The 26,778-nt window shown below is 41.4% G+C and overlaps 1 protein-coding gene across 5 annotated transcripts; it reads left to right on the top strand.

Annotated features, from left to right (window-relative positions):
• The first annotated feature begins 4,955 nt into the window (after positions 1 to 4,955).
• Positions 4,956 to 18,066, top strand: MFAP5 (microfibril associated protein 5). 5 transcript variants are annotated; one of them, XM_014451646.2, is made up of 12 exons: positions 4,956 to 5,144; positions 5,700 to 5,759; positions 6,882 to 6,914; positions 7,982 to 8,009; positions 8,154 to 8,251; positions 9,532 to 9,570; positions 9,899 to 9,931; positions 10,586 to 10,621; positions 12,857 to 12,883; positions 13,902 to 13,998; positions 14,760 to 14,833; positions 16,117 to 18,066. In XM_014451646.2, the coding sequence occupies exons 2-12, from the start codon at positions 5,702 to 5,704 to the stop codon at positions 16,227 to 16,229; spliced, it is 636 nt and encodes a 211-aa protein (XP_014307132.1). In that variant the 5' UTR covers positions 4,956 to 5,144; positions 5,700 to 5,701; the 3' UTR covers positions 16,230 to 18,066. The 5 variants fall into 5 exon arrangements, with proteins under 5 accessions (XP_014307132.1, XP_014307133.1, XP_014307134.1 ...); XM_014451647.2 differs by lacking the exon at positions 9,899 to 9,931; XM_014451648.2 differs by lacking the exon at positions 10,586 to 10,621.
• Positions 18,067 to 26,778: the final 8,712 nt, after the last annotated feature.

Below are 26,778 nucleotides of genomic sequence, written 5' to 3'. Positions count from 1 at the left end.
CAATTCTGTAATACATCAACTGTATATTGTATTGTGTGTTCACTACCCCAAGTCAAGTCTCCTTACACCACCATTTATACCCCCTTTACCCTCTTCTATCTCCCCCTACCTCCTTTTCTTTCTGGTCTACCTCCCCCCACCTCCTTTTCTTTCTGGTAATCACCAAACTGTTAGCTGTCTCTGAGCTTGTTGTTTTTTGTTTTTTTTTCCTTAATCACTTCACCTTTTTCACTCAGCCCCCCAGTCTTCTTCTCAAGACCCAACAGAGAGTATCCACTTCCAAGTTCATTCACATGGCTTTTGACGGGCCTTTGGTTTTATTCTTACCACATGGGCATTTCTATAGAGCAGCTCACATTGTGGCAGCTGGCTTTGTTCAGAACAAACAAGCAAGCCAGGGATCAGGAGAGAAGCCCAGAACTAGAAGCCAGTCTCTTTGTTACCTAATCTGGGAAGATACACCACATTGTCTCTGCTGCATTCTATTTGCTAGTGGTCCCTAAATTCATCCTGCACTCAGGGGGCGAGAATTACACAAGGGGGTAAAGAACAGGAGGTAGGGATCATTGTGCCCAGCACACATAATCTATACAAAATATAAATATGTACTAATCACATAAACGCACTAAATCGAATAATTATATTAGCTGCTATTATTATTTCTTAACCATTATACAAAATTAATAATTATGTAAACATAAACTTTCCTGGTGATTTTTTCTCCCATATTTGCAAGTTCCAGGCTTTCTGTTTTCGTTTGTTTGTTTATGAGTTGCAAGGGAAGGTGGAAATTTTCTTCATGTTAATGAATGTATAGTATTTGTCCTATTTTGTTTGTGTGTAGTCAGTTTTTCAAAACTTTTGTTGTGGGTTCTATTTCAGGAAGCTTAAACAGAATCCTTAACTTGGACCAAGCATTTTACATTTGCACGGTCAAGGGAAGGTGGGTGTAACAATGCAAGACCACCAGAAAATTTACACCACGCAGAATGAGACAAAAGCACTAATTATTGTAGATATAACTTACATATGTTTCACATGCACTGATTTTCATTACAGCCTTCGTGTTACAATCCCTTTGTTAAAAAAGAAATAAGTAAAATCCCGTTGTCTCTGGAATAACTTGCTCACTTCCTCTGCCTCTTTCCCTTCCTTCTGTTCCCCTCCGATCACACTTCAATGCGTTGGCTAGTTGTTCCACTTGCTGTTGTGCTCTCAAACCACCTTCTTCTTTAGAACTTTATCCTCTACTTCTTTGCATTTGACTCAGTTTTTGAATGTTTCTCTCTCGAAATAGGAAGTTACTATTTCAAGTCTTCATCTCAACTCAGTTCAAATGTTGAAATTTTGAGTTGTTATGTACTGATCGTTCTGTCAGCTAGAGATGAGTAAAACCGAGCCTCTGCTATCAAGGAACTCTCAGTCTAATCCGAAATACGAATATGTAAAATAAATAATAGCGCTGATGGCATAATTATAAAAACAAAGAGGCCCCTCAGTAGAGGGGAAGGTTAATCCTTCAGAAGCAAGGGGGTTAGGAAAGGTTTCTGGGGAGAGGCAGCACTGAGCTGGGTTGTCATGTACATATAAGCATTTAGATACTAGAGTTGGGCAAAGGATATCACAGAAAGGAAGGGACAGAAAGTGCCATGTACAAAGGCATGAAGAACAGTGTGTTATAACAGGTCTGGGGTGCTAAGAAGCAGCAAGTTCTCCTTTGCCCAAGTTTTCTGAGGACATACGTTGGCTGCCTCTAAATCCTGCGGTGAGTCCATCTTTTAGGTTTGGCTGTCTCTACTCTATTGCTTCATTCCTCTATGCACACTGCTTTCTCTTCCCTCCCTCCTCCTCCCCCACCTCATATAACCCTCCTCCCTTCTTTTTCTTCCTTTTATGGAATATTTTTGTGTGTCTGTTTGGGCCCTGGATTTAATTTAGTTGGATTGGACTGTAGTAATAACGTTTCTGTACATTTGCCCAGAGGCCTTCAACTAATGGGTGTATTCTTACAGGCCAATAAACAGATGAGTAAATCCAGTTTGCTGTCCTGTATCTTTGCCTCCCTTCTCTTCCTTTGCACTTTGCCCATCTTCCATTGCTTGGAGACCTTTTTAGAAAACTAAAATTTTCCTAGGTAACGCAAACATTAGGTTGCCTTCATTAAGTCACGTGTGCACCTGCCACTCATTTCCATGGACTTCCCTATCGCTGGAGAATGTGTTCTCTGCCCATTAGAGACCCAGCCTGTGTCTAGTGGGAGTTCTGCTGCCCAGAGGCCTCTTCCCCAGTGTCAGCGAGAACCTCGGAAAATTATAGGTTCACATCTGTGAATGACCGTTGCTCATTTTTGACCACTGATGCTGATTATCACGTAATTCCATGATAAACAGATAATGCGATAGAACAGAGGCTGACCAAATCGCCTTGGACAAAGTAAATAGGAGGTTCTCCGAACCTGGGGATCCAAGCCTGGGCTCTAAAAATAAATGGGGAGCTGCCATGAAGGGGGAAAAAACACTAACCAAACTACTCTAAAACCAACTGCACTTCTGCATGTTGATTAAGCCCAAGAATAGATGGTGGTTTCTGTTCTTCAGCCAGTTCTCGCCTTGCTTTCCTTTTCTCCCTGTCTGCCTCCTTCTGCCCTGCTCTAAACATTCTGTTCCATGTTCACTGACCTAACTTCAGGCTCCCTCCCAGGACCCCAGGAGAGTGCCCCCTCCTACTGCCTGGGGAGGCTTCCCTGCACTTCAGTCTCTAGCTGGGCCAGCACATTGAGGTCATTGCTCTCCCTGCCAAACGATTGGCCTCAGTTCAGTTTCTCCATCTGTCTGAGCTTCATGGAAAACATGATTGTTGCTCTAGGCTCTTTATTATATGACCTGCCTCAGATTGTCTGCTTTGCATCTGCTTTTTTGTTTTTCCCCCCGATCAACACCCCCTGCTTTTTCCCCCCGTGACTCTCCCCAGACTAGAATCACATCTGTTTTCCAGCCTCTGTACTCTCACTGCAGAGCAGATGGAAGAAGAGCAAGTTCTGGGCCAAGCAGATGAGGACAGAGCTGGGTTTGTACTCAGATTTGTTCTAGGGACTCACCAGAATACATGTATCTCAAAAATGGCACACTGACAGCTCCTTCAAAGGAGTCAGAGGTGCTAGTCACTCGTTTCTCATTCTATCCAGTGCTCTCCCTTCCTTCCAGCTAGACAGCTAGTTATTTCTCTTCTTTCCTCCCTTGCTCCCTCCTCCCTTCCTTTACCCTCCTTTCCTCTAGTCTGTAATTTGTTAATACAATCTGCTCTGTGTCCATCTGTACTCTTCTCTAAGTTAGCTCATCAGAGAGATACACAGTGTAGACTACAGGAGTTAACAGATGCCTTGACATTTGCAGTTCTAGTGCACATAAGATTCACCACTCCTCCTTTTTGAGATTCTATAGTTCAAGTTGATTCTTTCTAAAGTGGAGATATTTTATGGTCTAATAACCACTAGGGTTTCTATGAATAAGAGAAAATACAAAAGCCCGTTTGAAATGAATAAAACTAAAAAAAAAAAAAAAAAAAAGACCGTACCCTTTTATGTAATGATGTTTACTTTGAATTTATATTAGCTCACACAAACACTCCATCCATGCTTTTGTTCCGGCCCTCCGGTCCAGTTTAAGAACGCATTGTGGCCCTCGAGTCAAAAAGTTTGCCCACCCCTGGTCTAACCACTAGGGTTTCTATGAATAAGAGAAAATACAAAAGGTTTTAATAAAACTCCTGGATCTGAGAAAGTGTTATCTGTGGGGAAGCGCGGGACTTGGTTGGAATGTCTGCATAGAGGATTCTCTGAAAGGTCGGGGGCCTCTGGGGGGACCTTGCCAAAGGTGGCAGCCCCTACCTTGACTTTTCCAAACAAGTCTGATCCCCCTGGGTGTTTTGCTAGAATCTCTATGTTTAGTCTCTAAAGACCTGACCTTGTAGAAGCATATACTTTCTCAAGGATACTTACCCTGCTGATTGTATCTAGAGGTTAATTTTAGTTCAAGCTGTTGTGACAATAAAGTCTAAGAAGGCAGGTGAACAGGACTGCTTTTTACTTCTAAAGTAAAACAGTACCTTAGAAACGTGTGTCAGAGCAATCTGTTCATCCGTCGCTCAGGGTCTGCTGGTCAGCCCCAGCAGTCATCTACATATTACATAATATGAGGGAAAGACTGGTGGAAAGTAAGTCCAACAGAACAAACATAAACTTGGCCCTCAGTTTTCTTTGGGCTTCTGATGGCATTTTGTCCTTAAGATTCCAGACACTAAGATTCTTAGCGTAAACGTAGACAAAGCCAAAGACAAAATACAGCTGGCATCTCCTCCCACAGAGCTGCTCCACATTCCAAAATGATTTAGAGTTGTGTCCCTCAACTTTTTCGAACCCTAAGACAGACAGCCCTCCTCTTGGACAAAATTTATGTGGTGTCTGTTTTTGCTTAGATGTGGGAATAAATGGGATTTCTAGAGGAATAAAACAACAAGAGTCTGAATCAGTGGGTCAAGAAAGAAGATAAATATAGGGATACAAAGGAATTTGTTGGACTTGAAGAGATGAATGTCCAAAATGAACAAAACTGAGAAAGGAAGATGCAAAAATGATTCAAAGATGGAAGACAGTCAGAGATAGGAACAGTTTCTGGTGATGTGCAGAAACACATCCCAAGGATGAGGTAGAATCGATTAGGTAAGAAGGAACCCAGGGAACGGGGGTGGAGGGTGCCCAGGCCAGATTTCGAGAGGGAAAATAGGCTCGTGGAAGAAAGGCATATGTGGGCTTGGGCCAACCCTTCCAGGGAGCAGCAGTATCTATCACCAATGTGGTAATAACCTTTGGAATGAGGGTGTGAGTGACTGCAAATTCCCATCCCCCTTCTCATTTTATCCTCATTACACTCCTCTAGCCTGGCTCTCTCTCCCTCTCCCTCTCTTTCTCTCTCTCTTTCACTCTCGCTCTACCTCATCTCATTGTTTCAGGAGGCCAAATTTGAAGTCCTTCCCAGGGAGTGGCCCTGTTCATCTTATTCTCCAGCCAAAGTGGGAATAGCGTGAGAAGGAGAGAGACACAGTCAGCAGCCAAAGGACTCGGTGGAAAGAGCAGAGGACCATAGACAGTGAGTTGTTTCATTGTATAAAACCCTAAATAAGCAGAAGGAGTGTGTATGTGTGTGTGTGCATATGTGTGTGTGTGTGTGTGTGTGTATACATTGAAAGGCTGGAGGGGGGCGATTGGGAATCTCATTGAACAACTTAAAATTGAGCAGACGCCTCAATTAGCCACAAAATTCAAATGAAAGAAGACACCAAGGTGAGCAGATGACATAAACAAGTCACAGATACCAAAAGAGAAGGAGATCAGACCCTAGGGGTGAAAGAGACCACAGGGCAGGGGCAAACATGGACCATTCCAAATATAAAATCTTCTCTGACCTGGTAGAAAAGAGCAAGGAGAGTGAGAATAATGGTAAGTGACCAAAGAATAGAATTCAAATTGAGAAATAAATGTCGGGTGAAAGATATGAAGAGGGAAAGGGTTTGAGTGATATGGGGGACCAGGAAAGGTCCTGGGAAGACAAAGAGATGTGGGCCACAGACAGCCTTCCCTGGAACTGAAATGCTGATGTGTCCCTGAGCGTTACAATCTCTACTCTCCCCACCATCCCTGTTAGATATGCTGCTCTTGGGACCCAAGGTGCTGCTGTTTCTCACTGCACTCATCATTTCCTCAGGTGAGTCCCTACCTTTATTCTTTTCTCCCTAAGATGCTAGGTCCTCAGCTGTACACTTGTCTGGAGGTGTGTTAGAGTGGAATGGAAGGAGGTTGAAGGGGAATTGGGAGAGAAATGCTTGCTCTTGAGTTCTAGAATTGCTATGAAATAGAAGAAAGGAATAGATTTGTGTTTAAAAAAAAAGGCAGAGATATGGAAAGAGATGACCTCAGACTTAGGAAAAGGTATCCTGAGAGTTATGAAATTAAGGTGAAATACATACAAATGCATATTAACCAAAAGAGGCTCACACACATAAATACCCAAGTACACAAATACCAAGGGAAAAGGAAGCTGATACACACACATGTACAGACCACCTAATAAGAAAGTAGACCAAATTTAAATCCTGTAGAAGAACAGTAACACATACCAAACACTAGCACCAGCATACACACAAGTATATTCACTGGCACACCAAAAATATGTGCCAAATCTATACACAGAACTAAATGATCTTCACAGATTTCACAGAAGCTGGCTAGAAGTTTAGTCATGGAAAATAAACTTTGTATTTTTTTTTTAATCCTACTCTATTTTTCTCATTCTGCCACATACAGACTTTGAGAAAAGAATCTTTTTGGCTTGTACAGTAGTGTAGCTAGTGGGATGGCTGTGGGCATAGAAGGACAGGACAGGGTAGAATTGCTACTGGCTCTCTCTGTAGAACAGGACCCCATTCCTTCTGGCTGGGAATGAGGGCAACAGGGCATGCTGAGTCAGGGCAAAACAGAGCAGGGGTTTGTTCTCAGGAATTTGTTGTCTTGCTTAAGTGTTTCCACATTTGTGGGTAGCACTAATGATCTGAGTAATTTTGTATTGAACCATATAAAAATAAAACACAAAAAATAAAACACAGAAAGATAATGTACAACCACTTCCCCATATTTTCTGGTTCATTTGATTAAAGCTTTTTGGGGCCCTAGCTGGTTCGGCTCAGTGAATAGAGTGTTGGCCTGCGAACTAAAGGGTCCCGGGTTCAAAATCAATTAAAAAATATTTTTAAAACTTATTTTTTTTGGCGGGGGGGCGGGTGTATAGAGCTGGAGTCACTCACATCTCTTTTCTCGTTCCTTTGTACAGACTGGACACCTCTAGGGGTCAGTGGTCAAGAAGGTAGGTGAACTTTTGGATCTGGGCTTTGTTGAGGTTATTTAAATGAATGGTCAGAATTAAAGAATCTGTAATATAACAGAGATGTGTTACCACAGGGTGGGAAATAGGATCTAATTCACCAGTTTCTCTAATCCTATTATCCGATTCATAAAATCTTATCTTTTTATTTATCTACCGAAACACTTTTCCCAGGACCTCCTCTATACCCATCTCTTGCTTACACTCTCCTCTGTTCATCTCTTATCTCACTCAGAAAATGCCCACTAATCCTAACAGAAAGCTTTTTCCTATCCATGTGACAATGGAGAAACTAAAATGCAAAGACAGGATTAGTAATTATCTCAGTACTATAGGCAAGTTGTGGCACAACGGAACAGAACTCAAACATTTTGGCTTCCAAAGGACTACTTCCTTCACCTTAATGAAGGAAATTCCAAGACATTCAACAAAGTTATAATATATCTCTTACTATTTCCAACCCTTGTGAGCACAGCAGTGTGTAACTCATTAATGGGTCATAAAATAAAATGAGTGGGTCACAACTGGTATTTTTTATAGAATTAGGGTAGACTAGATTCATTTCTTTGGATTGGGTAAGGCCCAGTCTTGGACCTTATCTAATAACTAGAGGCCTGGTACACGGATTTGCGCACCAGTGGGGTCCCTGAGCCTGGCCTGCACCCTCTCACAGTCTGGGACCCCTCAGGGGGTGTTGGATTGCTGGTTTCAGCCTGATCCCAGGCAGTCTGACATCCCCTGAGGGATGTGGTAGTGCACGAAGCAGCAGGCGGCCAGGAAGGAGCCCGAGGTCAGGCGTCTCGCTGCTGCCACTCATCCTGGCCCTGCTGCTCCTGCTGTGGGGGCGCACTGACCATCAAGGGGCAGCTCCTGCATTGAGTGTCTGCCCCCTGGTGGTCAGTGCGTGTCATAGTGACCAGTCGATTGGTTGACCGGTTGTACGGTCGACTGGTTGCTTAGGCTTTTATATAGATAGATAGATATCTATGACTTTGTGTTGCTTTTCTATCAGAAATATTATAATATAAGATGAAAATGTCTCCTTAAAGATTTCTTTTCAGAGAACATAAATTCTAGGTAAGTATTTATATGGTGATAGCTCATGGAAATGGGTGAATTGAGGAATATGCAGAGAAGCAGTATTCTGCCCTGAAATCCCGAGGCAGCTGGGATACACTCTCAACCCCCTTGCCCTCCCTGCTTCTCTTTTGTTTCTGTGAGTGGCTGGACTGGAATATGGCTAGAGAGAAGGGAAACAGAGCCAGATTGGGCTACACCCCAGAGGCTCCACTCCCCTCACAGTCTCCAGAATGATTCAGGTCAGTGGTTTTTCAAATATCCTGTAAGACTGAAAGAAACCTGGATCCCTCTTATCAAGGGTTGCTCTAAAAGAAGAAAGTTTATACTGAACAGTAAAGATAAAAATGCTCTATTGTCAGATCTGATTATTCTTCTGTCTGGAATTTTTTTTTAATGAGGTAAGCAGTTTGCAGGGGAAATTCCTTCATAATGCTTTATTTGTGTTTTTCCTCTACTACAATGATCAATAACTCTGGTGTGCTTCATTAAAATGCTATTCTCACTACCTTTAAATCTGACATTTAGACTTTGAAGTTAAAAAAAGTCAAACCAAATTATGTGAATTTGCTGACCCCTAGTGGGTAAAATAGATTATGACTACAAGCTTTCTACAATGAAGGATCATTCTAGCTGGGATATTTGCTATTGCTATTAAATATTAACACTGCTTTGTTATTTTTTTTAATCAAAATAGTTGTGATAGGAAGTGCTATTATTTTTGGTTTTAAATAGGCACAGTCTTCTTTGTTTATTCCAATAGATTCCACCTTAAGTCATGGACCATTTTTATTCCTTCTCTTGCCTGTACTTTTCAATGATCAACTACAAGGCATTGTCTACTAACACAGGCATTTTCCCTCCCCTCCCTTCACCTCGCTTCTCACTGAGCATCATAAAATTACCAACATCACCTTTTGTAAACACTCTTTGTATATAAGCACATCAGCAGACTGATATCCAATCACATCAAAGTTATAAATAGCAAAATCAGTGTCTTTGGTAAAGATAATTTTCATGATGAGTAAGCATTGCAGAAAGGTCACCAATCCATTGTACCTATTAGCAAGCTCTATGACTTTGGGTAAATTATTTATCTGTAAAAACAGGGATTTAAACAGTGCCTGGCACACATAATTAACTCAGATTAGCTAAATGTAGTATCATCTGTTAGGACAATAAAAATAATATAAATTATTCCTGAAGTCTAATGCTTAATCCAAGTCCAACTGAGAAAGGGGTGTCTGTGGAAGATTATCTGATGGGCATGTAGTTTAACTTATTCATTCCTCTATAATACAGACAAAGGAAAGAAGACATTCTAGGGTCAAGGACTACCAAGGTATATTCATGGAAACAGGAAAGTGACATTTGGTTGGGTTAGAGGGGAAAGGACTTAGGCTGGGAAGCAAACAAGAAAAACAATTGTGGAATACTTACTCTGTGCTCGACAATGCCACTTACTGGGAGGGGTAAAAAGAATGCTCAGAAAATGTTTTCTGATTTTTTTATTTCTCTCTAGCGACTGCGAAACCCGAGGAAAACTCGACAGAAGATCCTAGTAAGTTTTTCTTTATTTCTTTGCTTTCATGTTGGGGATAGAAGGATTGATGCTGCAGTCTATACAAAGAAAGCCTAAAAAAGAGGTTGGTGGGCACTCTGAACTCATGCAGAGCTCCATTGTCTATCTTAGATGCCACCGATGCTGCAAGCATGCCCAAGCTTCTTCTCCATTTCCTTCTGTGAAAGTCCCTTACATTCGCCCCCCACAGTCCACATTCTTTCACCTCAATCTTTCCTGCCTCCTTTTAGATCATCATCCCTTATCCTGCTTCCCTTTCTACTTTTCCTACTTGCATTTTTCATTCTCTGTGTTGTTTCCTTTGCAGATTTGGTAGTTGAAACCTCTACAGATGAAACAGGTAGCTTTTACTACAGTTCTTTAAAAATGGCATGATTCTCACAACATTTATTCCAGCTCTTGAGTTAATCCTATTTTTTTTTTTATCTCTGGGAAAGGCATAGAGAGATTGTGGGCATGTTGTTTAGTGACAGTGAGATAAAAAGAAAGAGAGGGCCCCTAGTCCTCTAAAAAGAGGAAACAAAGTGGATTAATAGTTAAAATAAGTCATGAATGATAAAGGCTCCCCCAAATTAGTTTAATGTCAATAGGACAAATATTCTTCAAAAATATTCACAATTACTTCAATTAATTCTATTTCATTGGACATAATACACAAACTCAGCCATAGCCTTGACCTTGACCTAATATTTCCATTCTCCTTTTTTTTTTAATTGATTTTTTTACAGAGAGGAAGGGAGAGGGATAGAGAGTTAGAAACATCGATGAGAGAGAAACATCAATTAGCTACCTCCTGCACACCCCCCACTGGGGATGTGCCCGCAACCAATGTACATGCCCTTGACCGGAATCAAACCTGGGACCCTTCAGTCCACAGGCTGATGCCCTATCCTCTGAGCCAAACTGGTTAGGGCTCCATTCTCCCTTTTTAATTCTGCCTTCTCTCTTGCCAATTCAAAGCCCTCCTCACACCTACTGTTTTGTGCCTTTTCAGCTCTGGCCGATATTGTGCCTTCCACAGATGACCTGGGTGAGTTCAGATCTGGGAGCCCAGGGTCACCGGGGCCATTCTGGGCTTTCCCTAGAGCCTATTATGGAAGGCATGACAGCTGGTGAAGGATCCTAAATATACAGGGTTACAGTTTATGTAGCACTTTCTTCCCACAGTTCAATTTAATGACTTCTTTTGATCCCCTAACAAGCATAACTCTATGCCAAGTGTTTGATGTACAAAATACCAACCCATGATCTTTTAACGTTTCTAATACATATGAGTAAAACAAAATATATAAACAAAGAAATGTATGGGGAGATAAAGAAAAACTTTCTAGAAGTAATGGTCAAGCTGAATCTTGAAAGAAGAATTGGTGCAAGCCAGGCAATTATGGAAGGGATGTGCATTCCAACCAAAGGAAATAGCTGTTCAAACATGTGAAAGCAAAATAGAGCTTGGCACACTGGAAAAACTGAGATTTTTTTAATGATTAGGGTCAAACCCACAAGGAATAAGTGGTAGGACATGAGAAAAGGAGATCACAACTACATTATTTTAAGCAAATATTTACTGAAAACCTGCTACGTAGGTGCCAGGGATATAAAGGTAAATAAAACTAATTTTCTTCTACTAGATATTTTTTGTCTAATAGACAAGATAGACACGTGAACAGATGAAAAAGAGCCCTTGACTATATTCAGTGTTGGGAGTTAGGAAAGGCTTTTCTGGAGAGCACATTGTCTAAAATGCTTCTTGGAAGACAAATAGAAGTGAATCAAGTGAATAGAAAGGGAAGAGCTTTAGGTAAAGAAAATAATGTGGGTAAAGGCTTGGGGTGGAAACAAAAACCAATCAGAGTATAGTTTATGCAAAGGAGGTTCCAATCAGACTTATGAATTGGAAAACCAATGAGGATGACGTTGCGGCAGTCCCAATAAAAGGTGGTGGCCTGACCCGGTTGGCATGGCTTAGTGGTTAAGCTTTGACCTAGAAACCAGGAGGTCATGGTTGATTCCCGGTCAGGGCAACATGCCCGGGTTGCAGGTTCGACCCCCAGTAGGAGGCATGCATTTGATTTCAGAGAGGAAAGGAGAGGGGGAGAGAGAGAGAGAAACATCAATGATGAGAGAGAATCATCGATCAGCTGCCACCTGCACACCCCGTACTGGGGACTGAGCCCACAACCTGGTCATGTGCTTTTGACTGGAATCCAACCCAGGACCTTTCAGTACACAGGCCGATGCTCTATCCACCTAGCCAAACCAGCTGGGGCTGAAATCAGTAAAAAAATATATATATATTTTTAAAAAGATGGTGGCCTGAACTAAGGTAAACGTAGTGAGAATTGAATGTAAGCTGCAAGGGGGAGGAGACTATTGTGATGATGTTCAGCTTTTCATCAGGTAGATGGTGGCTATTGTGTGGATGATACTACTATTCACTGAAGAACAATTTGAATTGGAAAAAATAATTAAGTCAGTTTGGGATTGATGGATTTGAAAAATCCATGAAATCGTTTATAACATGGTAGCTAGATTTATAGGTCTGAAGCTTGAAGAGAGATCTGGGCTAGAAGTATAAATTTGAGAATTCTCAGAATATAAACTTGGAACTGAAACCATGGGATAGATGGGATCACCTAACACACTTCCTATAATATCCTATTAGCAGCTCTGCCAATCACATTTTTACTGATCACTCCCATAGTTAGTTAATTCCCTCAAGATCCATCTTGCTCCTTAATTTGTTCTCCATTCTTCAAATTAGGCCCATATTTAACCAGCGCCTAGGTTAGATTAGGCTATGGCCATGACCCTTGCTATTCTTTATTGAATAAATTTTATCAAAGAACACATGATAGTGTATCTGACTTACAGAGAGGAAAATTCCTTTTTTGAGGAGCTTCTACAGCAAAAATATTTTCTCTTTTTAGCTCTAGGCTGAAACTCTTCTGAGCATGTGGCTCTTTGTTGTGTCCCTACTAAATTTGTTTATTGTCAATAACACAAAATCTTCTCAATATAATAAAATTTTCAACTCCCTAAGAAAGGCAAAATCATATTTACCATCCTAACTTCTAAATCACTGCAATTGTGCGAATCAAAACAAACCATTATGGGTTTGTTTGTTCTTTAGAAGTTGCTAAAGAGTTATTAACTCGCTTGTTTCTTATCTACATGGGTGCCACATGAGTCTCAAATGAGGTAACATGACAGTTATAGAGGTAGTAACTTCTAGAACTAATAACTGAATAAAATTTCTGCCTTCCAGCCTCGCCCAGTGATAAAAACACCACAGGTATGATTGTCTTTTTCCTAAGCTTTTTTGTCTTCTGGAGGATTCCTTACCTCTTTGTTCTTTGAAGGGTACATATCTTCTAGTTTACTTCCAATTTTTTCTCAAAGATTGTTTTTAGTGTCCTTAATTCTTCCTCCCGAAGCCCCACCCCTGCCTTTGTATATGAGCGTCTGTCCTAAAAGTCATGTGAAAAGATTTGACCACCCCTTCATGATCCCAAAACAATCCTTTGGACTTTATTTGGTTACAGGGTTGGGAACTGACTGCAAGTACTCAATAGTACTATAGACATCACGACTAAAATAGATGTCATTAGTATTTCTCAACCTTTCTAATGCCTCGACCCTTTAATACAGTTCCTCATGTTGTGGTGACCCCCAATTTCATTGTTACAAATTGAACATAATTAAAGCACAGTAATTAATCACAAAAACAATATGTAATTATATATGTGTTTTCCGATGGTCTTAGGTGACCCCTGTGAAAGGGTCGTTCAACCCCCAAAGGGGTCTCGACCCACAGGTTGAGAACCGCTGCTCTAATGCATTGATAATTCTGATGTGCAGCTATTGTTGACAACTACTGGGACAGGAAAATAGTTACCCGTCTTAGAAATTCCGTTTTTCAGAACGGGTTTATCAGCATTTTTGTTTGATATTTCACCTGTATAATGCTAGGAGAACTTTTTTCCTAGAAAACCCCGCAGAGATTATTTTAGCCACTTCTACTTCCAGGTAGGAAAGCACCTAAATTTCACTTTAGTCAATTTCCTATTACTCTGCTTTGGTGAGCAGGAAAGAGATGCCACAACTTACAAAGATCTTCTGTAGAGACTACCTTGTATGCTTTTCCCACGTTTTCTCTCCTCCTCCATCCCCTTTTTAAAAAATGTTTATCTGTATTGTTGTATTACAGATGTCCCCCATTGTTTGTGTGTGTTTTTTCCTCCTCTACCTCTTTAATCCTTTGTGTATATCTCTCATGTTTGTTACACCTCTCCTTATTTTTTTTGTGTAAGCTTCTTCAGAGTGCCGGGATGAAAAATTTGCTTGCACAAGACTCTACTCTGTGCATCGGCCAGTCAAGCAATGCGTTCATCAGTTATGCTTTACCAGGTAAGGGGTCCCAGAACACCCAGAAAGCATCTTCCAAGATAGTGTTTTCATGTCAGCAACTATTTAATGACTCCCGCTATGGAATTTCAGTCTTTGGAGGGACAGAAGATTTTAGCATAATCCTCTTCAGCGGTTCTCAACCTGTGGGTTGAGAACAATGAAAATACATCCTGCATATCAGATATTTACATTACGATTCATAACAGTAGCAAAATTACAGTTATGAAGTAGCAACGAAAATAATTTTATGGTTGGGGGTCACCACAACATGAGGAACTGTATTAAAGAGTCGCGGCATTAAGGAAGGTTGAGAACCACTGCTAGAGTCTAGCTGTTACTGAAAGTACCAAATAGAACCTGGAGTCTGGATTGAGGTATTCAGAGTACAGGCTGACTAACAAGTCCAGATGCTAGAGGGCAAATAAAAGTAAAGGCTGGAGGAAGGATAGTCATGAGGGAAACACAAGTACGTTGAATTTACTACCTCATAGAAAAAGGCTGAAATGAAAGATCCAAGTCTGAAGTTAGAAAATAGTGGGGAGGAGTTAGTATTAAGCTTGATTCTAGGGAGAGTATGCAAAGTGTCGATAATAAGAGTAATGCCATTTTCTGAAATACTTAAGGAAATTCAGATAAGAGTGGGGAAATACCTAAGGAAATTCAGATAAGAAGTTGAAAAGGCATCTTAGGCCTAGGCTAGTTCTCCCTCTCAACACTTCTTTCTGTCTCCTTATTTAACCATGACATTGGGACTATGGCAGTTTACGACGCATGTACATCATCAATAATGAGATTTGCTCCCGTCTTGTCTGTAAAGAACATGAAGCTATGAAAGGTAAGATGATGTCTGTGTTTGTAGTGGGGGAAGGACAGTTATGAGGGAGGTAAAGAAGGACACAATGCTAATGGATCCAAGGTCTGGCTTTGGCGGAGGGCTTTAGGCCACCCTCTTAACTCACATCAGTCCCTTCTCCACCAACTTACCCCAAGTAAGTAATCTAAGTAAAGCAGCATGCTTAATACATAAACATAACCCTACAAAAAGTACCCCCAGATCTCTTTCCAATTAGATAGTAACTCCAAATGTCTCCTGTATTTGGTCAGAGCTCTGGCTGCTTTGAAGATCATTCACTGAGGTTCTAGGTAAAAAGGCCAAGTCAATCATTACAAATAGAGATGCTACTAGTCTGCAGCCATGTTTATAACTTACAAAAAAACTGCACAAAACATTAATTTGGAGACAGTAATGTTTGGGTAGGCCTTTAATTAAATTAGAAACAGATTGGACATTTAGAAACTGGCTACCTTATAAACAGTCCACAGCTTGCAAGCACCCTTTATATTGCTCATTGTGAAATTTCTGAGGTAGAGGAAGGTAGAAAGACTTCGTAAAAACAATTAAATGGGTCGAAAGTGAGTGACCATGTATGATGGGAACAAAGATTCTTCTCACCTTCCCCATCGGCCAGCCCCCAAAGGTGGCTGTGGTTGGCGAGGGCACCACAGACAAGCCACTTCTGACTAAGCAGCCCGCCTTGTGCTGAGTTCCTGACTAAAAGCTGTACTTAACTTCGGAGAAGGAAACTTGCTGCTTGTCCCCACTGGCTCTGTGCAAGCCACCTGCAAGGGAAGCACCTTGAGATTGAGGTTGAGTCTTTGGGACTCTAGGCACTTTCAAGGGTCTCTGGGGACTTAGTCAAGTCAGCTATTTGCTCATAGTAAACACTTAGGTATATATTGAGTGATTGAAGCTCATTTTCTGGTTATTCAAAAGTCCATGATTAGAAAAAGTGGGAGCTAGGTGTAGAAAGGAAACTAACATTTACTGACCACCTGTGCTAGGTACTTTGCATACATTATTCCATTTTAATACAACTAAACTGTTGAGGCAGGTATTTTAATGCTTATTTTATAGAAAGGATAGCGAAGTTCAGAGAATTTAAGAAACTTTCTAGTAAGTCTCTAGTGGTAAATAAGTGGTAGAGCTGTGATTCTAACTCAGATACATTCCTCCCCAACCTTCTCACTCCACCACACTGGTCTTCTCTTTCCCTTAAAACATCAGCCCTTTGTTATCTTCCCGAATTCTAATCCCATCATGCTCTGCTTCTCTTCTAGATGAGATCTGCCGCCAGATGGCTGGTCTGCCCCCAAGGCGACTCCGGCGTTCCAACTACTTCCGACTTCCTCCCTGTGAAAATGTCAATTTGCAGAGACCCAATGGTCTGTGATCATCAAGGAAAAGGAAAAAAGAAAAAAAATGTATGGGTGGGATGAAGAGAATGCTTTAGGAAGAGGGAACCCCTTGTTTAACCATTGTCAGCTAACCCATACATTAGTATTTCTTAGACCAAACCCTTTGCAATGTTTAGCTTTGCCCCTACTCCCTGATGTTTCACCCAGACTGAAACATTGATCTCATTTTTGGTACTTACAATACAAACTCTATATTATTGCATGGTTTTACTGCTTCCCGATATCATAGACATAGTAGATAAATGATGACCAGGCAGTTTAAATGCAATTTCAAGGGAAAATAAACTTAAGGTTAATAATAGTTACTATTGAAGCTGTCTGAGATAGTTCTTAGGGTGGAAGAAATTATCATGGTCTATTTTGGCTAGCCATAGAACTTCATTTACTTTCCTTACAAGAGTTTCCTATACTAACTACCCTTTTTTTTTCCCTATAAAATTATAGTCCTCTTTACTCTTATTTTAACTATTTTGCTGACTATCATAACATTTACTTGGCAGGTTCTCTTTATGAAAAAGGTCATGACAATTTTTGTAGCTCTAGAAAATTCTCCAGAGCCAATATTTATACAATCCTACTAACAATATATAAAGACCCCAAATGTTGCCTTCTGCTAAGCTCAGAGGCTGAGGCTAAAGAGAGGAGTATGCCAGTTATAGAACTTGGACCCATGGTTTCCTATTCAATTGTTGATGTGGTTGTCCAATGGCAAATAGGGGTAGAAAGTAAGTCTCATTTTCTTACTCATTTATGGTAGAATTGGGGTTAGTCCACATCCACAGGTAAATTAGACAACTAATGTCAAACCATATCACTGGTCTGAGTTTTTGTGAGTTGTTGCTACTTCCATTCTCACCACTTACCAAAATCTGTAGTGATTATTATTCAAATCGGTTCTGGAATAGCCTGATTTGGGGCCTAAGAAAGGCATTCAGACCTGAACTTTAATAGGCAGGCACAAAGTTTACCTAATGGTTTATAGAAAAAAGTAAAAGAAGCACAATATTTAGACAACCCACACTCTTATCCTGGGTCTAGCAGTAACTAGGTAGCCTCAGATAAGTCATGTTTCCTCACTAGGCCCTAGTTTAATTTCCCCACTTTTAACAAGAGAAGGTTTAATGTACATTAGTTTCTTTTAATTCTATGATTCTCAAAAGTTAAATGTATTGTTAATATTTCTTGAAGCCTAGAGATGCAGTCTAACTCATAACAAACATGTCTGCTTTATAAGGGGGGGGAATAGCCTGTATTAATTAAATGGACAATAGTCCACAATATAATAGAACAAAATTTCACTATAAGTGACAAATTATATATTATGGACCGTCTATCTGAATAACTCAGTAACCTTCTTAAAAAGCCAATAGAATTCAAGTAGGAACTAGGGGAATCTGAGATAACCAGTTATATATGATAGAATACCACTTGTAGGGAGTGAATTTCTGTCATATCGCTGAGAAAACTACCCTGAGTCTTGGATTCTTGCTGTTAAGAAGCAATTTAGTTTAATGGGATTTGCACAATTTATTAAAGAAAAATGTTAGAAAAGGTCCCAAGGCATGCAATTTCTGCTCCACGGCCTCTAGAAGTAAATGTACTGACACATAGACAAACATATTATATGCATATTATAGCCGCTGTAGAGAAATCTCATGGGCACAGAGTTCCCAAGAATCATGTCAAAATGTCTTCATGAACTTGACCCTCCTACTGCATATTGAACGAGAGGTAGCATTCACCACTGGAAGGCACCTCAATCCCAGTGTTGTGTATATTGCAAATTAAACATTTTAAAATAATTGTTCCAAATTTTCTTCTCAGAAGAGAGAAGTGTGTGTGTCTGTTATTTCTTTTTCTATTTTATGTTTAAAAAGAAGACCTGAACTCATGCTTTTATTCCATTTTGAAAACTAAATAACAATATTGCTCAAATTTCTCTATTCCACTATCCTCTTTTGTATCCCTCTTCGCTCCATAACTTTACTGTTGGTCCTCCAACATTCCAAATTTATTTACTTTCCTCCTGATGCCCTTCCTTGATTCACCAGAAAATTCTTCCTTTTCTGCCCCCTTTAGGACCAACTGTCTTGCAAGGTGAAGTTCATGCTTTATTTTCACTTTTCTTTTGCATGATCAAATTCCTGTGTTTTGCCATTTCTCATTTTTCTTATGTTCTCTACCTGTTTTACTCTTCTTGATATGTAAACCAACTTGTCTAACTCACTTCCCAGCCTCTTTCCTCATCATTATAAAATATTCTTCTCCCTTATAGCTTCCTCCTAAAAATGGTCCCAGGTCAAAGCTTCTGAGAAGTACCACTTCTTAACCTCTGTACTCTCTTCTCCATGGGCAGAATCCCATTCACCTCCCTTCTGTTTTTTGTTTGTTTGTAGGGTGTGTTTTGTGTTTTTTTTTTAAGCCTTGACCCATTGTGAATCAGACCAATAACCCAAAACAAATGGAATAGGGAAACTGAGACAGATAGTTAAACAGTAGTTTGAAGCCTCCTAGAAAATCTAGATGCCAAGCAGTTTGCACCCATTTAGTAAATCCTATCTTCCCTAAACCAGGGACATTTTAAAAGTGAATGGTTTGTACTTCTCCTCCCCAATCAAAGGGTAAATAGCCTAAATCACCCTATTCATGGAGACAGATAGCAAAAATCCAATTAGTGCCATTTTCCAACATCTGTCCATTACCCAAGGACAGATGAAGAGAATAAACCTTATTTTAGTACATCAGCACAAAGCTGATGAATATTCTACTGAGATCTTCCTTTAAGAACTCTATCCTAGCTGGTTTGGCTCAGTGGATAAAGAGTCGGCCTGCAGACTGAAGGGTCCCATGTTCAATTCCTGTCAAGGGCACATGCCCACCCAGGTTGCAGGCTCAGTCCCCAGTAGGGGGTGTGCAGGAGGAAGCCGATCAATGATTCTCTCTCCTCATTGATGTTTCTAGCTCTCTCTCCCTCTCCCTTCCTCTCTGAAATCAATAAAAATATACTTAAAAAAAAAAAAGAACTACTTTAAATGCACAGCCTTTAAAACCCCTCAAAACAAAGGTCCAGAGTGCACTCTCCCTCCCAGGAGCATGCCCATGCCTCTTCCCACAGGGGTGCGTCTCCTAAACTCTAAGGGACCCCACGAGGCCTGCAACCAGGGCAATGGACAATGACAGTTCATCCCAGGAAAACCCCCTGAACCTGTCCCCAAAGTCCCTTTATCTCTGGTGTTTTTTTAAAAAATATTTTTAAATTTATTTCAGATAAGAAGGAAGAAAGAGACAGAAACATCAATAATGAGAATCATTGATTGGCTGCCTCCTGCATGCCCCCCACTGGGAATTGAGCCAGAAACCTGGGCATGTGCCCTGACCAGGAATCAAACCAGGACCTCCTGGTTCATATGTCAACAACTACCACTGAGTCAACCAGCCGGGCTTCTCTAATTTCTTAGTGAACCAAAGCAGACCAGTCTAGACCAATGGTTGGCAAACTGTCGCTTGCGAGCCACATGCGACTCTTTGGCCCTGTGGCATGGGCCACGAAGTTTCAATCGCACTGTATGTGCGCGCCCACACGTGGTATTTTGTGGAAGAGCCACACTCAAGGGGCCAGTTTTCCGACCACTGGTCTAGACTCATTTCTCCAACCCTTTCTTATTTTGTGCCTCAAAACTTTTACCTGGACTCCTGTTGTGAAATTTTTTCTGCAGGAAGTCAAGAACACACACCCTGGGAACCTACCAGCTGGCCCCAGGCAGACCCTCTCAGGGCCAGGTTCCATTTCCAGTAACAATTGCAGGTCCCTACTGGTCTAGTTTTTTCCCTTGTTCCTCCCACAAAAAGATTTGAAAACTTTTTACTCTTTAAGGTATTAATGTTATCCTTTTTTTCTTATCAATGCAAATGACAGCCTTCTTAAGCAAGGAACTTAAAATTTGATGAGAAAGAATTACGTGAACCAAAACAATGGATTTTAAATGTTGGAATTAAAGGGTTTGGTTAAAAGTTAGGCAATTTGAATGCCTTCCCGATACCTTGAAGAGATAGCAGGCTTATCTGCCTACTATAAGATTCACCCTTATGTTCTCTTCCAAAATTGAATCGATCCTGCTCTGAGCCTAACTTTTTCCATAGTTCATGCTTATAATAGAAGAAAGTTCTCCTTGAATGAACAAGTAAGTTCTGGAAATTCAAGTGTGCTCTGCACTCTCTATATATAGTTCCACGCACACTTTCTCTGAGTATCCTTTTGACTTACAGGCAGATGGTGCAAACCCCAGCTGGTCTCCCACTTCTGGACCTTATTTATGATGACATCAAGCACTATATGTTGCTAGCCACAAGCTCCACCCTCCTCTGCTTTACGTGCTGTGGCAAAAGTTGACTGTTTGACCAAATACTTTACACCCGGTCAGAAGGTGCAAGCAATTTGCAACCTCTAAGGTTCTCCCTTCCTTCGGTACTGCTGTAACACAGTGCAGAAAGAAATCAAAGAAGCAGAAAAGAAGATAGCAGAGCGCTAAACAAGAGGGATAAGGAGATGGGAGAGTGATGACAGGTGGCCATCAGGGCAGGGGAACCAGGAATTCCCCTGGGAATTCACAAATCTGTGTGGGAGAAGGGAACTTGGAAAGTGTGGTGAAGGGATCTGAGAGGTATGGAACCTTACTGGGTAGAATGGGAGGATATTGGGAGCACAGCAGAAGAGAGGCGGGGCTGTCCTTAGAGTTCTGTCAACTCAGGGAGGCAAAGATTTGGTTAAAAAATGCAACATCCCCCCAAAAATTGAAAATCCTTGTATCCTTTAGTGTTTCACCAACCAAACATCAGTGAAAGTGACTTGTTGAATTTCTCTGTGGTGGAGAAACAGGTGGCCACTGTGTGTGTGTGTTTTTTCTAAAGCCAGTCAAGCAAAGCCAGGAGCGTCAGTCAAATGACAACTTCTGGGCAGAACCTAAGTTGAAAAAACAAATGTTTATATAAATAGAGGTGCAAAGCTCCTATTTTCCTGTTGACAAATCAAGCTTCACTTCACTTCAAACCATCAAATTTTTTAAAAAATAGCTGATAATGGCTTTTTTTTTTTCAATTTGTCCAATCACTCAGTAAGGTTCTAGTATTTTCCTAACCCAGGGGTCCTGCAGTTTTTTCTCCGTTTCTTTCTCTAGTGTTTTTCTCTTTCCTTTCCCTTTCCCTTTTCCTTTGTTTTGTTTGTTTACTTAGCCATACGTCTATGCTGTGTAGTGAGTACTTTATTAAATTTACAAAATAATTCATGAAGATTGAATTCAGAAGGATCTCAAATTTGTGGGAGATTCACCTCCCCCAATAATTCCTTAATAAAAGATAATGATGAGCTTTGAGCAAATATATGGAAATATTATAATGGAAACAACCTGAATTGTATTTAAGGGATTGATGGCCATTGAGGTATCACCCTACATCATTGTCATTATATACTGTTCCCTATGTTGTTCTGGTCAAACACAGGAGTTACAATGAAGGGTAAATAAGAACTGCACAGGAAAACATTGCAACCATTTGTATAAAATTACATCCATATATGTATCCATCCACTCTTGAAAATAGATGAGATTTTTGGGGAGGAGGGAGATAAAGTAATATTAATACAAATAAACTTATGAAATGTGTAATATTAGCATCAAAGTCAATAGTTATTGAAAACAGGAATTACTACAAAAATGTTCAGATAAAATTATGAATGACAGCTGCTTAATTGGTTTAGAGAAACCAATTTATTTGTTGAAAAGTAATCTCTAATTTCATTAAGGTTAAACCACTATGCTCTTTTATGTTGCCATTTTCTTAGAGAAACTGAGATAGATCTGACATCCTATATAATAAAAGCCCAGTGACTGAACAATGGAATGACTAGAACGACCACTCGACCAGACTCTATGATGCACACTGACCACCAGGGGCCAGATGCTCAATATAGGAGTTGCCCCCAGGTGGTCAGTGCACTCCCACAGTGGGAGCACTGCTCAGCTGACCTTAATGAGTGGCTGCTCCCGCAGCGGGTCGATCTCCGCAGGCCACGCCCCCCACCAGTGCACAAATCCCGTGCACCAGGCCTCTATTAGTATAATAATTGATCATTAAGATATAATAATTCATAAATTCAATTATAAATTAAATCATAAAACATAATTCATAAGAATTACTATATGTTCTAATGACATAGAGCAGGGATAATTTCTCTCTTGCCACATAGAAACTAAAAAATATTATATAATTTATGCAAAGAACATCTAGACCTCAAATCAACATAGCTCTAGGATAACAAAACATATTTATATCATTCTGTTCATCTTAATATAAAAGAATTGGTCCCCTGGCAGGGTAGCTTAGTTGGTTAGAGCATTTTCCCCATATGCCAGGGTTGCAGATTTGTTTCTTGGTCAGAGCACATACAAGAATTAATGAATGTATAAATAAGTGGAACAACAAATTGACCTCTCTCTCTCTCTAATAAATTTTAAAAGGATTTCTGTTCGTTTCAGGGCCAATCCTGTCATAGCACTCACAAATTATGTGATATTAAGTGAATAACTTCTCTATTGTAAATTGCTGGCAACACATCTGTGATTCTGAGAATTAACAAGATCAGGTTTTCAAAGATTACACACCTGTAATATTATCTTAACTAATAAAAGAGAAACATGCAAATTGACCGTAACTTCGCTATACTCACAAGCCACGCCCACCAGCCAATCAGAGCAGCTATATGCAAATTAACCCAACCAAGATGGCGGCCAGCAGCCACGGAGCTGGAGCAAGCAGGAGGCTTGGTTGCCCCGGCGATGGAGGAAGCCAAGCTTCCCGCCTGCCCTGGCTGGCTGTCGGCTCTGCTCAAGGCAACAAAGTTTCCATTATAGAAGATAAATAAACCCCAGATACCTGCTTCCAGCCAGCCTCCACTGGGAGCTTGGGTGGCTGTGGGCTGTGGCCAGCCTGCAAACAGCCATCGGCCCCTCACCCAGGAGGTCCACACCCTCATGGGGTGAGGGTCCCCATTGAGGGGCTTGGCCAGCCTGCAAACAGCCAACAGCCCCTCACCCAGGATGGCCAGGCACCCCAGCAGGATCCCCCTCCCTGAAGAGGGTGTGGCCAGCCTGAAAACGGTCCTCAGCCCCTCACCCAGGCTGCCCAGGCACCCCAGCGGGACTCCCACCCTGATCTGGGACACTCTTCAGGGCAAACCAGCAGGCCCCCACCCATGCATCAGGCCTCTATCCTATATAATAAAAGGGTAATATGCAAATTGACCCTAACAGCAGAAAGACTGGGAATGACTGGTCACTATGACACACACTGACCACCAGGGGGCAGACGCTCAATGCAGGAGCTGCCCCCTGGTGGTCAGTGTGCTCCCACAGGGGGAGCTCTGCTCAGCCACAAGCCAGGCTGATGGCTGCCAGTACAGCGGTGGTGGTGGGAATCTCTCTCTCCTCCTCAGCAGCGCTAAGGATGTCCGACTGCAGCTTAGGCCTGCTCCCCACTGGCAAGTGGACATCCCCCAAGGGCTCCTGGGCTGCCAGAAGGATGTCTGACTGCCAGCTTAGGCCCAATCCCCTGGGAGCGGGCCTAAGCCAGCAAGTGGTCATCCCCTGAGGGGTCCCAGACTGCAAGAGGGCACAGGCCAGGCTGAGGGACCTCACCAAGTGCACAAATTTTTGTGCACCAGGCCTCTAGTACAGTTAATAAAACTATAGGACACTTTTTTCTTAGGCTGACTGGTTTCTCTCTAACTGTTCTTGAATAGGTTGACTCTTCTATTTTTTCTCTTATAACAAAACAGAGGTGATTCTTGCTGGTTAACCAGTGAGTACACAGGTTTGCCTCTCCCACCTCTGCGGCAGCACTAAGGATGTCCGACTGATGGTGGGAGTACACAAGAGTGACAATACTAGTTTCTCTACAGTTCAAGGTTTCTAATTTAATTTTTTTCAGCATCCAGAAACTTTTTAATAACAGGCAGAATCTGGATTTAGTTTTTGTAGGTGCAGTTGGCCTGTCGGCCTCTGGCACACTTGAACTTGTGGCCCTTGGATGTCTGACAGGTTTCAGTCCCTTGAAGTCTTTGACTAATCAGGAATACTTTTTTAATTGAGGTGAAATTCACATAATATAAATTAACCATACATTGTTGTATAACTACCACTTCCAAAACTTTATCACCCCCAAAGAAAACCCCTATCCATTAATGTATTCTCCCCTCCCTCCAGTCCCTGAGCAACCATCAATCTACTTTCTGCCTCTCTAGATTTAGCAATTCTGGCTATTTCATATAGAAGAAATCATATACTATGTGGCTTTTTGCCATAATCAAGATTTTTAAGATTATTTGTATGGGGCATAAATTACTAACTACAGAGCATACCTTGGGTAATTGTCTCAATAGGGTGAACTTTGACTTACTTTTTTGGTGCTATAGCCATACCTCCTTTAAGGAACCTGGGGATGTAGGTCTAAAGTTACAAGGATGCATGGGAGGCAGGGTGATCCTATATAATAAAAGGCTAATATGCAAATCGACTGAACGGCAGAACGTCCGGTTGCTATGACATGCACTGACCACCAGGGGGCAGATGCTCAACAGGAGTTGCCTCTGGTGGTCAGTGCACTCCCATAGAGGGAGCGCTGCTCAGCCAGAAACCGGGCTCACGGCTGGTGAGTGCAGCTGCAGTGGCGGGAGCCTCTCCCACCTCTGCAGCAGCACTAAGGATGTCGATTGATGGTGGGAGCAGACCTGAGCCATCAGTTGCACATGCCCCAAGGCTCCCAGACTGCAAGAGGGCACAGGCTGGGCTGAGGCACCCCCCACCTCCAAGTGCAAGAGTTTCGTGCACCAGCCTCTAGTGTTGAATATATTAGCCAAAGTGCTGAGTGTACTGAGCGGGTTAGTGGTGTTTTGTGTAATAGTGCTGAGGTAGTTGATACTTCCTGTCAACTTCTGGTAACAAAGTGAGGAGATCCTTATTGGTATTTTTAGCCAATGTGTGTGGATGGATGGGGGGGAAAAGAAATGGGCATCAAAGGACAGGAGGAGGAAACCCAGCTTAATTATGTATTAAAGAAATCGGGGCTGCTGATACAGTCACGCACTTCCTGACAATAGGGACTCATTCTGAGAAAAGTGTTGTTAGATGATTTCATAGCCTGTACAGCATGTCACTATACAAAACAATGCGAGATTAAATCAAGAACAAGAGAAAATGATGCAATTAAGAAATTCTGTAAACAGGAGACTGTATGAGCCTGCTAACGATATAACATGGCATGCTGTTTACAGCAAACTTTTTTCATAAGTAGAAAAAGTACATTCTAAAATAACAGTAGCCCAGCCAGTGTGGCTCAGTGGTTGAGCATCGACCAATGAACCAAGAGGTCACCAGCTGATTCTTGGTCAGGGTACATGCCTGGGTTGTGGGCTCAATCCCCAATAGGAGGCGTGCAGGGGACAGCTTATCAATGTTTCTATCTCTCTATCCTTCTCCCTTCCTCTCTCTCTAAAATCAATAAAAACATAAAAAATAAGATAATGATAAAAGGTGTAGTATAGTAAATACAACCAGCAACATAATCATTATCAAGAGAACCTAGGAGGAAGAATTTGCCAATATGATGCTAGGACATCCTACAGCAGGGGGTGATCTGATTCCAATGACTGTTAGGGACTATTTATACAGAAATATAGTGTGAGAACCTGAAAACTACTCACTCACAATTTACTAATCAGAAAACTTTGAACCATGCGAACAGATAACTTGTTGGTGATCATAATTTATGTTTTAATGTCTGGTCTTCTAAATATAAGAGTTATTATAAGAGAACGAGAGGCCCGGTGCACGAATTCGGGTCCGGCCAGCCTGCCCCGATCAGGCCAATCAGGCTGGGCCGGCAGGGGGAAGGGGCCGAAGGTGGTTGGCTGGTTGGCCCCGCCCCCTGGTCGAACTCCCGGTCGAAATCCTGATCTGGGGGACAATTTGCATGTTAGCCTTTTATTATATAGCACACTTTGAAAACAGTTGTTTTTTATGGAATACCTTCCATGCACTAGTAAACATTTTGAGTCACTTGTTTGCATTACTTTTAACAATCCTGCAAGATAATTGTCTCAACTCTGAGCCTCAGTGCCTGAAAATTAGGATAATAATCCCTACCTGTTGGACTTAAAAGAGATAATAATACTCAATATGCTTAGCACAGAACCTGGCATAGTAAAGGTTAGTTGTGCCCTAACCGGTTTGGCTCAGTGGATGGAGCGTCGGCCTGCAGACTGAAGAGCCCTAGGTTCGATTCCGGTCAAGGGCATGTACCTTGGCTGTGGGCACGTCATCAGTGGTGGGGTGCAGGAGGCAGCTGATCGATGTTTCTCTCTCATCGATGTTTCTAACTCTCTATCCCTCTCCCTTCTTCTCTGTGGAAAATCAATGAAATATATTTTTTTTAAAAAAAGGTTAGCTGTGATTACATTTATTTGTTCACATTTTA

Source organism: Myotis lucifugus, unplaced genomic scaffold, assembly GCF_000147115.1.
Source record: "Myotis lucifugus unplaced genomic scaffold, Myoluc2.0 scaffold_10, whole genome shotgun sequence".
In the NCBI taxonomy this organism is placed as follows: Eukaryota; Metazoa; Chordata; class Mammalia; order Chiroptera; family Vespertilionidae; genus Myotis; species Myotis lucifugus.
This window is presented reverse-complemented; position numbering and strand designations above follow the sequence as displayed.

Coding starts and splice junctions, on each gene's coding strand:
- MFAP5 (XM_014451646.2), top strand. CDS start 5,702: ATGCTGCTCTTGGGACCCAAGGTGCTGCTGTTTCTCACTGCACTCATC. Junction 8,010..8,153: donor TCAGAGAACATAAATTCTAG/GTAAGTATTTAT, acceptor TGTTTCTGTGAG/TGGCTGGACTGGAATATGGC. Junction 12,884..13,901: donor CAGTGATAAAAACACCACAG/GTATGATTGTCT, acceptor TTTTTGTGTAAG/CTTCTTCAGAGTGCCGGGAT.